Source organism: Populus trichocarpa, chromosome 12 (genome assembly GCF_000002775.5).
Source record: "Populus trichocarpa isolate Nisqually-1 chromosome 12, P.trichocarpa_v4.1, whole genome shotgun sequence".
Taxonomy (NCBI): Eukaryota; Viridiplantae; Streptophyta; class Magnoliopsida; order Malpighiales; family Salicaceae; genus Populus; species Populus trichocarpa.
Window position 1 is genome coordinate 3,777,848 of NC_037296.2, and position 12,404 is coordinate 3,790,251.

General features: G+C 32.5%; 2 protein-coding genes across 4 annotated transcripts; one reads left to right on the plus strand and one right to left on the minus strand.

Moving 5' to 3' along the window:
- The first annotated feature begins 330 nt into the window (after positions 1-330).
- LOC7485178 (purple acid phosphatase 17) lies at positions 331-2,396 on the plus strand. The gene is made up of 7 exons (XM_002318274.4): positions 331-757; positions 923-1,079; positions 1,181-1,288; positions 1,429-1,556; positions 1,711-1,839; positions 1,938-2,005; positions 2,087-2,396. Exons 1-7 carry the CDS (start codon positions 557-559, stop codon positions 2,298-2,300), a joined length of 1,005 nt encoding a protein of 334 aa, XP_002318310.4. The 5' UTR covers positions 331-556; the 3' UTR covers positions 2,301-2,396.
- A 4,864-nt stretch (positions 2,397-7,260) lies between these two features.
- Positions 7,261-10,087, minus strand: LOC7485177 (transmembrane 9 superfamily member 2). Of its 3 annotated transcripts, none has more exons than XM_002317674.4 (7): positions 9,781-10,086; positions 9,662-9,702; positions 9,023-9,587; positions 8,765-8,902; positions 8,534-8,690; positions 7,942-8,426; positions 7,261-7,563 (listed from the first exon to the last, which is right to left on the minus strand). In XM_002317674.4, exons 1-7 carry the CDS (start codon positions 9,936-9,938, stop codon positions 7,344-7,346), a joined length of 1,764 nt encoding a protein of 587 aa, XP_002317710.4. In that variant the 5' UTR covers positions 9,939-10,086; the 3' UTR covers positions 7,261-7,343. The 3 variants fall into 3 exon arrangements, with proteins under 3 accessions (XP_002317710.4, XP_024438548.2, XP_024438549.2); XM_024582781.2 differs by lacking the exon at positions 7,261-7,563 and adding an exon at positions 7,582-7,845 and having other exon boundaries at positions 9,781-10,087; XM_024582780.2 differs by lacking the exon at positions 9,662-9,702 and having other exon boundaries at positions 9,781-10,020.
- Between the last annotated feature and the right edge of the window lie 2,317 nt (positions 10,088-12,404).

The window sequence follows — 12,404 nt, forward strand, 5'->3', positions numbered from 1 at the left end:
TAAAATTTCAGTTTTTTGCCTGCCCAACTGAAGCTTCGAAGTTATTAAAGCAATGAAGAAAACAAAAAAGATCAACTTGATGATACTGAAATTAATTTATAAAAGAAATTTTAAGTGATGTCACAAGTTCCAGCAGCTTCCATAATTCCATTTTTTTTGTGGCACAGTTCCACCATTGTCATGAGCTATTGGATTTTTTTTTCTGTGGGTAATCCGAATTGGCTAATTTTGGGAGTTTTGATGTAGAAATTTCCATACCTTACCTAACATGGCCTACGCATTGATGAATTATTGAAATGTAATAGTTTCATCACCACACTCAACTTTTCATGTCTATTATTTTCTTACGCTACAATTAATCAACCAGCTATCTTTGTCTATAAAATAGAGCCTCGTAGACTAAAAATGATAGGACCTGGACTGGACTCCCTGCAGCGTAGAGAAGTTTGCTAGTTACTATTTGGTACAAAGAATTATTCCCACCAAGATTCTGTTCTGTGTATCCATTTCACCTCTATCTGAGTTTTTTTCTCGGTTCAGCTCTAGCTAGAGAGACATGGCAGCAGGTCTTAACAACGAATACATGGCTCTGTGCCTTGTTTTGATGATTAGTAGTTTTGGTTTGTGTTTGGTCTCGACACATGCAGAGCTTCGAAGGTTTGAACAACCTGCAAAAACTGACGGGACACTTTCCTTTCTGGTGCTTGGAGACTGGGGCAGAAAGGGTGCTTTCAACCAGTCTGAAGTTGCTCTTCAGGTTCTACCAACTTCCTTGCTTTTCTTTAATTTACACCATGTTTTTGTATGTGTGTGCGCGTGTATGAAGGGAGTTGGAGAAAAGTCATGAACATGTAACTAGCATTTCCATCTTTTGAAGAACTTTCCTTCAATTAATTCCTGCCTATGATTTGCATGGATACAGATGGGAAGGATTGGAGAGAAGCTGGACATAGATTTTGTAGTATCAACAGGCGATAATTTCTATGATGACGGATTAATTGGTGAACAAGACAAAGCATTTGAGGAATCCTTTACCCAAATCTACACCGCCAAGAGCCTGCAAAAGCAGTGGTATAGTGGTGAGTACAAAAACTGGCACAACTAATGATTTTGTTTCCATATTGATCATACTGGATTAGAATTCTTCAACCTTTTTCTTGTCTTTTTTTTTTTTTTGCAGTGTTGGGAAACCATGATTATAGAGGGAATGCGGAAGCACAGTTAAGCCTTCACCTCAGGAAAATAGATAGCAGGTGGCTTTGTTTGAGATCTTTCATTGTCGATGCTGGTGTGTAGCTTCTACTTTTTAAGTGTTCCCTTTCCTTCATGTCATATATAGACTACACTAGCTATTTTGTTGACGCTTTGCTTTCAATTGTATAGGATGTATTCATCCAATAACTAATTAAATCATGTTGTTTTCTGTAGAATTGGCTGAAATTTTCTTTGTGGACACCACCCCTTTTGTCCAATCTTACTTCACTGATGCCGAGGGCCATAATTATGACTGGAGAGGCATTGGTTCTCCTAGAGCTTACATCGCAAACCTAATAAAGGTGTTTATGTTCATTATTGTTTCACTTTCAAAATAATGCATCAAGTTTACAGCATGTGTAACATTAATAGCCACTCAATTAGAAGCCTATGATCAACTGTGTAAATAATCTGTGGATAATTTATCTGGTGGACTGTACCCTTTTTCTGGAGCAGGATCTAAAGTTGGCGTTGAGCGAATCAAGTGCAAAGTGGAAAATTGTCGTGGGTCATCACTCGATTAGAAGCATTGGACATCACGGGGACACTAAGGAACTTGTAAGCAAGCTTCTTCCAATCCTGAAGGTAAACACAATCACTCGAATTCAGTTCCCTTTTTCTCTGATAAAATGGTTCTCGACACCAGATTGGAGCTGATCCTTTGCTGTTTTCACTAAATTCAGGCCAACAAAGTGGATTTTTACATGAATGGACATGACCATTGCCTTGAACACATCGGTGACGCTGAGAGGTACACCTTAAGCGATGTGTGGTAGTGGAAACTGGAAAGAGTTTACGAAAATGTTACTAATGTTCGACAATTTTTTTACAGCCCAATACAATTTCTAACTAGTGGAGCTGGGTCTAAGGCATGGAGGGGTGACATTAAAAAACAAAAGACAGGTGGGCTAAAATTCTTCTATGATGGTCAAGGTTTCATGTCTGTGCAGTTGACTCAGGATGCAGCAGAGATTGCATTTTATGATGTTTCTGGCAATGTTTTGCATAGATGGACTACAACAAAGTTGCTTTACTCATCAATATAAGGATCTAGAGCTAGAGGATCGTCATTGTTATAGTTATATTTTCTTAATATCATTATCGTGCTCATTCTTTGTCAATGGGCACTATTTTAATGGTGATCCAGTCAGTGTCGCATCAAAAAAGAAAAAAAAAAGGTGCCGGTGTCGTAAACATGATGAAAGTGGTCAAGCTTCTATCAATCTTGATGGGATTCCCTTGCTTGCCACACACCTACGAATCTTTTATTAAACAAAAAAAAAAAACAGAGAGAAAGGAAAAATGGGTTTTACAAGAATAATTCACCCATAAAATTTGGTAAATCAGAGCTTTAACAGATGAACTAATCCAATAACCTGAACAATATGTGCAATTGACTCTGTCTAACGGTAGGCTCTAGCTGAGTTCTACAGCTACCATGAAAAGGTGAGATTGGCAAGTTCTGTACTCAATAGTGATGAACTTACAGTAACATTCCATTATGGATTATATGTCAAATTAGGTCCAGGCAACAAGTCAGCAACCTTACAGCATCACCTTCAAATTTCTTGTCCATCTATGAAGATGGACAAACTTCATGTCTTTTACTTTGAACAAGACAAAGTAAGAAATTTCCTGGAAAGTGGATATGAAGATGACCCTGGATGGATTTGGTCCTTCAATACTATTCAGTGTTAGCCTTTTGCCCCGAAGGAATCTTTATCCTGAGAATGCATGGATTCTGTTAGGAGCTCAATAACATTTTGTTTTTTCCCATCTTTACCAACTGGAAAGCTCTCCTTCTGAGGATATCAAGGCTGGTTTCCGTCACCATTACACTTCAATGCACCTCATATGGAGGACCCGCTTCCATGTGTATGTTCTTAGTTTTGTTGGGAGAAACCCAAATCAATCGACAGCGAAAACAATTCTTCTTCCTCTTTGTATGAACATGTTAAGAAGCAATTAAATAGAGTTTAATATAATTCAACCGGTTTGTTTATACGGAGCAGACCCTAGCCTTACTTGAGAAATTTTGAAGATGTTGGAATTAATTATTGTTAATTTATTATTGAGATAATTATACTCTTGGTGCCTGGAGTTTACCAAAAATTTTATGAGTTACTATATTTCGATATTTTAACGGGGATTTCCTGTGGAATTTGAAGTGGGGTTGTTTTTAGGGGTTACTAATTAACATAATTTATAAAATGTGTTGCTTTTTTCACTGTTCACCTTTTTATAATTTATTGTAAGTTGTAATAGTAATTTTTTTTGAAAAATATAAATTTGGCTCTTGAACTTTTCTTTTACACAATTGAGTTTTTTTTAACCCAAATTGAAGCCTAATTGTATGTTTTTTTTTTGTAAGGGTTAAATTGAAAAAAAAACTTAAGTGAAAAACATGGGTAACATAAACAGTGGCTCTACAATTTGTTTGAAAAGTTTATTTTAGTCTCTTATCCTTTTAATCTATTAGGTAACCGATCCATATAATTTATAAACATTACATTTTGATACCATACTTTATTATTCTCTTTTTTAGTCCTTTTTTTAGTGGAGGAGAGAGAAAGGGTCGTCGGATTCAGGCTTAGAGACCGTTTGGCATTGCGTTAATAACTGCGTTTCATCAAATTTTGAAATTTTTTTTTTCTTTTTGCTAAAATTAAGTGCGGTTTGTACTTTTTGGATCGTTTTGATGTGCTGATGTCAAAAATGATTTTTAAAAAATGAAAAAACATCATTGGCATGTATTTCGGCACGAAAAGCTATTTGAAAAGCAACCGCTACCACACTGTCAAACACACTCTTAGAAAGAGAACGTTGTCATTGATGACGATTCTAACCACTAAAACGGTCAATTTTGTGTTAAATGGTTCCATATAATTAGGGGAGTTAAGATTAAGTGTTTTCTTACCTTGAAAACACCTAAAAATATATCTAAGCTCTGAAAGATTTTAGGTTTTGGATTGATTATGGGTTTTAGTACCTTTTTTGCATTTTTTGAGGCTATGGATTAGTTAAACAAGATTTCAATGATGTTCACTAGGCATTTTGAATATAAATTGATTGAAAATAAGTTTTTGTGTTGAAAAAACAAGAGGCATGTTTTTCCTGGATTCTAGGCAACTATAAACAACGTGTTTTTTATTTTTTTAGCAAAGAATGAGGCAAACAACACTTCAAAAAATACAATAAAGCCCCACGAGCGAGCTCTTTCTTTATGGGTCAAACACTAGGTCTGGCTTACTAGGCCCATAACGTCTGGCCTCATTATTTTTTTTTGTTTTTTTATTATTGTTCTTTAATTACTAATTTTTTATATGTATTTAAAAAAATAATTTTTGCATTTATGTTTTGATTAATACCACTTCTTTGTGATTTGTTTTTGTTTATTTAACCTTTTTTAAATAGCAATTATTTTTTATTTATATTGAGTGTGTTTAATTTTTATTTTATGAGGTTGGTGCGATTAATCTATAATTTTTTTAAAATATTTTATATAGATTTAACTTATTTTTAAAAATAAATAAAAATTATTTTTTTACTATATTTTTAATATATGCTGTTCTACATAGAATTTTTTTGCTATTGGATAAAGTTTTTTCCCCATATTATTGTGAAGAATTATAGATATATTCTTGTTTGCTATTGTTGCCTTTTTTATATATAAAATTTAAATAAAACTAACTTTTTTTAGTTGATTGGAAAGTAATTAGATTTATTTAAAAAAAAAAACTTATTGTATATAAATATTTTATTGGAAAAATAGTATATACCCACAGCGGTAATGCAGGCACAGTCTAGTACATGTTAAACCAAGTTTAGCTACCCAAGAGGTCCTGGCGGAGCGGTTAGACGCGCTCTCGTCGCTTACGAGGTCTGGGGTTCGACCTCTCTCTTCGTCTGCAGCCGGTCTCTTGGGGAGCCCTTGCCACCCGGGGCGGGGATTAGTCTGGGCAAAGCGTGGGATACCCTGGTTCACACCAAAAAAAAAAAAACCAAGTTTAGCTAAGTCATGCCATGTCCAGCAAAAAAGCTTATGGTTAGGGACTGGCCTATGAAACACCAAATAGGTAGGGGACTATTTTGTAGTTACCCCAATAAAAATAATTAGAAATGAATTTCTTAAATTTAAATTTTAATGACTCATAAATGTTTTCCAATATATATGACCTGGTGTGGTTTATTTATTTATTTTTAGAAAAAGAGAAACCTTAACATGCTATTTAAAACTCTTGAAATTGAATTTAATTTTAATAATTAAATCAATTCTTATGTTTGGAATTTTTTTAAAACTCTTAAGTACTGGCCTGTCACTAAGCCATGTTCCTAGATGAGCCGGAGGAGGTTTTGGAAGCAACCCGGCCACCGGAATTCCAGTGCTGTATAATGCCCCTGTTTCAGCAGCTTGCTCGGTGTTTGAACAGCTCACACTTTCCGGTAACTAGATTCTAATATCTGATACTTCTTTATATATGCTCAACTCATTTCGCTCTTATAACATGCTTCTCACTAATTATTTATGGAAAAATATGAATTAAAAATAAAACAGTTATGATGGTTAATTCAATTCAATTTTATAGGTATTTCAAATATTATAATTGAATTCAATTATATGATTTAGAATTTTATTATAAACATAAAAATTATATTAATTCAATTCAATTTTACAGAGATTTAAAATATTGTAATTGAATTCAATTATATAATTTAATATTTTATTATAAATATAAAAATTATATTAGATTATCAAATTAATGTGCAAATAAATTCAATTTCAAGACTGTAAAGCTTTTGGTTCCAGAAAGACAACAGATATTGGATTGAGAGCAACATATTCAGCACAAACAAATTAAATTGAGAGACAACATATTCAGCACAAGGACAAGACAACAGATAAAAAGATTAAACTGGTCTAACATATCAAAACCTAACCTAGGTCAAGTTGCAAATAAAATTAAATAAAAGTTAACCAACTTAAATTCAAGCTACCAGTTAAAAACCAGCTTGAGTTTATTTTTAAAAATTTACAACGATATTATTTAATTTTTTTTTATCTTAACTCATACTCAAACCTTATGATAGGTTAAATAACTTTACTTGAGAGTAAATAAATTATTCTGAAGTGGTGTCCACAAAGTATTACAAACTCTCCCAAAAAAAACAACCCAAATTATTATATGACATAAGTCTTTGGAATCAAGGTACTAAGTACATGTTTAGTATTGAGATGTAACCTGTTTTTTTATTAAAATTTAATTTTTTTTTGTTTTAATAATTTTTTAATATTTTTGTATCATTTTAATGTATTAATATCAAAAATAAATTTTAAAAAATATTAAAAGAATTATTTTAATATACTTACAAATAAAAAACACTTTAAAAAATAACATCGTCGAGCTGTATTAACTTCCTTGTAAAATGCACTAGATAATAATTACTAGGAAACATCTCAACATAGTGCTATATCTTTGAGAGCATCTTAAAGGGGAATACTATTTATAAGGGCTAAATTACTTTTTAAAATAGTGTAAATATAATTTTTTTACTCTCATGTACTTCAATGATAAAAAAATTATTTAGAAGAGTCAATTATATTTTAATATATTTTATATCTAATTATTTTAATAACCCGATATGACCTGATTGACTTGGAAAATTTAAAAACAACTTGAAAAATTCTTAATCAATCTAATATTAAATGATGAAATTAAAAATAAAACAAAAAAAAACAACGTGAATTAACCTAAGGAAACTCGATAAACCCATAATATAAATCATAATATAGATCATAAGATCAGGATAATCTTATTGAAAACAAACTAAAAATATATAGAATTTAAAAAAAATCAAAGGAAAAAATTATTGGAAAGAAAAAACAGTATTACAATGAATGTGTTTTGGTATTTTTTTGCAAGATGTGTAGTAATAGCATTTTTATAAGAGAGATGGTAAAATAACATTTTGTTTAGCTTTCTCTTAAGTATGAAAAACATGCAAAGAAAAGTTAAATATTACTTTTTTATTTTATTTTTGGATCTCCATTTAGCACCTGGATTAGAGTTGCTCCGACGAGGGCTCACAGGCTACTCACACTTGATTGAACCATATACATGCCGGACAAAACGCAAAGCTGCAAGATAACCTACAGTGCCCAGCATAAGGAAGCAGCCAAAAGAGATGCAAGCCATGTACCCAAATATGAAGGAGGTTTGCATGAAACCAGACATATCTGAGAGTGCGTAGTAGTAATAAAAGCAGTAGGCATATATAAATAAGCCAGTTGATCCGCCACAGAGAAAAGACCTGTCACCAAATAAAGCAAATATATCAATCCTCCGACTCTCGGATATCAGGCAGAAAACTGCAGTTAACATCCATTCAAGGTGGACCAACGAAGAATTGGTAAAAACATTATTCTATAACAAATGTCTGCTCTTCCATTTGGTTTTAATTCATCTATAGATGATAAGAATTTACTCTGATCAACCACCTTCATTAACATCAATAGCCAAAGCTCAGAAACTCCGACTTTTTTTTTTTTTGGTATTAAAACCCAAGCCCACAATCTCCAAGATATGAAGTAATCTGCAGCATTTAGATATGAATTTATATGCAATATGAAACGAAGCTATGGATCAGGAAATTGCTTAGACGTTGGATAAATTACAGCTATATGCATACCTCCACCACCATCTGTGGTCCTCAGCAGCAAGTTGTAAATGGGTCAATGTGGCCGTAATTAAAGCAGTGACTATCAGAAGAGTAATAAAGATGATGAACAAGAAGCTGTAAAAGGTATAAATCCTGTGACCCCACACACTAGCAAAGATGTAGTAAAGTTCGGTCTGTATAAGAATGAATGGCAGAAATCCCGCAATTGCCATTTGAGGAATTGTTTGCCGATACCATCGCAATGGTGGAATCTCTCTGGGATATTCGGCGGTGCGACAAGGAGCTTGGAACTCAGCCTTGCTATTCTTCCCAATAATTCCACCTAAAACGAGCAAAGGAGATGATACAAGTGTCCATATAAGAGCTATCACAACAATCGTGCCAAGAGGAAGAGCTGCAGTGGCAGTATAAGCAACTGCAACAGCATTCAGGAAGCAAAATGTGAGGAAGAGAGGTCCACAGAAGAGACATCCTGTCAACAATAGATTTCTAACCTGCCACAAATAAAGATAAAATTAACATACAACCTCAAGTAGTAGAGTTAGAAAAATTATTTCTTTCACCAAACCCATCCCTGCTAAGAAAGTCCATGAGCAAATACCCAGTTTGTTCCTCCAAGCTGACAGTAAAATGAGGTTGCTGTGTATCCTGCAATTCCTGATGTGAGAGCATATAAGACAACCAATGCGGTGAGTAAAGCCCCCCGGTTGTATGGATAAAACACTCCTACGAGTGCCAAAATAAAAATGAAGACCGTGCTGCAAGGCACAAAGAAAGCATGTCAATCTTTTCAGAAGCAATAATAACAGTAAGGGACGAACAAATCACTTACAGAGTCAATAGCTGGGTTCCGGAACCGAGGCAGGCTGCAAACAGAGACTTGTGCTTGGGATACCTAAATACATCTCCATGAATGCATTTCCAACCAGTCTCTTCCTGATCTGCGGCTAATTCCTCGTCATTAGCATATCTAAATCAAAACAGAAAGTACCATTGAACAAAGAAAAGCCATACATACACACCCTAGGACATTGGAAGACTGAACACACTTACTGAAATGGATATAATCAACCAAAAACACAATTCTTACTTGACAGAGTCATTGTTAAGGATTCGCAAGATTGCGGCAAGAAATCCAGCAAGAAGAAGAACTGCCATGCATGAATTTATAACGGAATTCCGATGGATCTCTAAATGACGAGGCAACGAAGATGACTGAGAGTACTTAGTCATCCTCTTCTCAAAAGGGAAATCTGTTTCATTCCACTCCACTGTAGACAGAAACTCCACATCTACCTCTTTATCCTCAGTAAGTTCCACCACCGCATTCGTATGCGTGTGAGACGTAATCTCAATCACACGATCCTTATTGTAATAAATATTTAAATGGATATGATTGAACAGGTAGTATCTTTGTTGCCTCTTATCAACCATCCCCAAGAACACCCAGTTGGGCAAGTCATCAAAATACATTTGATAATAATAGTCCTCATGAACAACAGCTCGAAACTTGGCAACATCTTCCTTTGATAACTTCTTCTTGCAAACAGGTACAGATTTTCTTTCGCGTAGAAATTCAATAGGGAAAGGCCCACTTACCAAACGATCGCCATTCAGTACTTCACCAAGAGACAGCCTTTTCTCCTTCGCACTATCTACAAACAAAACCAAATCAGATAAAAAAAAGAAAAAAAGAAAAAAGAGTGTCATTGGAGGGAGGGACTCTAACCTGGCAAGCAATACGGAAGATCAAAATAACGGTAGGTTTCGCTGGAAATTTTTTTAAAAAAGTATTAGCTATGAAAACAAGAAAAAGAAAGCAATTGAACAAGAATTCACTAGTTTTACCTAGGATTGTGAAAGGGTCCGACTTTGTTAACATAGAAGGGAACCTGGTCTCCTTGTCTGTACCGATGATCTGGTTCATCTGAACTAGCCTGGTCCACACTCAAGACTAACAAAACGGAGACGAATAAAGTCACCGGTAATATCTTCTCCGCCATCATGTTGTTGAACAAATGCTAGTTTTCCGTTCAACCCTGACAAACACTACTGTTGCTAGTGTAGATGTATAGCGTTGACTTGTAAGGAAGCAGAAAGAAAGAGAGAGAGTGATGACGGAACATTCAAACATGTATCTTGTCAGACCCCCACTTGAGGATTAAGCATGAATTATTAAATAATTGGACAACGCGTGGATTAGAATCAATTATTTTTATTATAACGGTATTTTTATATTTTCTTTTAAGAAAATTTAAAGGTTTTATTGAATTAATATCTAATTTAATTAAATTAAAAACTTAATCCATTATGAATCTTTTTAATGCTAATCAAATAAGATTTAATAACTATACATGTTAACATTTTTATTTTATTTTACTATAATAAATATTTTTAAGTTGTTAACCCAAAATACATTTTCATTATCAATCTATTTTAACAACATATTTATTTTTACTTTATAATTTAATTATTTTTTATTTTATTTTCATTTTTATTTTAAAAAAAATACAGTTTGCATCTGAAATTAATATAAATTTTTAAATTAAACAAATATAATTAGACTACCCTTGTATATAATATTATCAAAAACACTCACTAACAATGATAAAAGTGGGGTTTTGTGTTTTTATTGATGACGTCTATATGTTTTATTAAAAAAACCTAAACCTATGGGAAAACAGCCTTGATTTATTTTAGATTAAAATTATATTTTTTTCATAATTTTTTATATTTTATTAAAAGAACCTAAACTCATGGGAAAACGCTTAAGCCTTTCTTTTAGAGGTAGCACAGTGTTTTCACTAGATTTATTTGTTATTTTATATTTGTTTGGGGATGTCTCAATCTTTTCACAGTTTTTTGCACAGTGAAAATTATTGGTTACCCTTAAAAGAATAAAATAAAAACAGTTTAGGGGCATTTTTTAGAATTTTCATTTGATTGCCCTAGGAATTAAGAGGTCTTCGACTTTGCTTTGGGGGCATGTTGGTAATTTTATATTAGTTTTTTTTTTTATTGTTTGGTGTTTTCAAGATTGATTTGGTAATTTGATTAATATACAAATAATATAAAAAGACAAATCCTATGAGAAAAAAACTTGAAGGGTTGTTGTGAAATATTATAAAGACAAACACAAAAATAAAATAATAAAAAAAAGTCAATCTCCACCAAAATATTTAGAATGAAGTCACACAAGCCATATGGAGAGATAACCCTTGACATTGCAAATAAAAAAACATCAAGGAAATTGGTTTTTCACCCACTATGAAGACGACGGAGTGGCGTATTTGCTGGCGTGTTCAACAAACATTTTTTTATAAAATATATCATATAGTATGTCACCATTTTCATTCATTTTAACATTTTTCTAAGGTTAGGAAAAAAAATATTTATCCCACAAATACAGTGTAAGGTATTAAATTATTTAAAAAAAAACTTATGTTTTTTTATCCTTTAGCAATTGATTTATTTGAAGATTGACTCTCTTTTTTCTATATGATTTTTCATTAATTTTGAAAATAACATGAGTTATCTAGATCTTTTTATGTATCATTCATTGTTATTTTTTTAATCATATTATTAAATTAACCAGACTTAAAAAATCTAGTCAGGTCAATTACTCGAGTCTTAAATTTGTTTTTTTCTTTAAAAAAATCATTTTGAGCTATATCATAGCTACAAATACTGTTATAGGTTCCCGAGTCATTTTCATCTTTTGTTTTATTGATTTTTTTTTCATTTCAAGTCTTTAATATTTGATTAATTTGCATTGGAGTTTCTAATTTAATTTGAATTGTATGGTGTTGTCAATTGCTAATGTTTCATATCAAGAATTTAACATATTAAATAATATTTTAAAAATTCTTTATATATTGGACTTTTCACTTTCTAGTAATTTTATATTTTTTATAAGATTATAAAACAAAATATCTAACCCATATCATAACGAGAGTTGAGAAAGAAACTGAATGAATTTTGAAATTGAATGAAACGAATGGCCACAGCAACCATCAAAAGACCATTTAAATAGTGGTTCCGCCATGGAATATTTACAAGTATACAGTTTGATTTATGGCCGAAGTTTCTTCGATGAATTTTGCCCACCAGATGATCTCTGTAACTCGAGGAGTGCGCTCTCGATTTCTCATTTAATTTCATGGTGAATCCAAGCCAACCTTGCTTTAAATTCTTGGTTCTCTTCGGTTATGCATTTATAACATAAATTATGTACGCTTTCAGTTCAACGTGACACTATTATATTACATACAAAAATAAAATTATATTTTAAGAAAATATAAATCTAGCAATTATTTTATTGCGACCAAACTCATGTTTATGACATAATTCTAAGCATCGCAGTGCAAAATTCATGCAAATATTGATTGTAATTCTGGAAATTCAAAAAAAGAAGAAGAAGAAGATCGAGTTAAAAGATGAACTTTGAACACTCATGAGGTAATGCACAGATG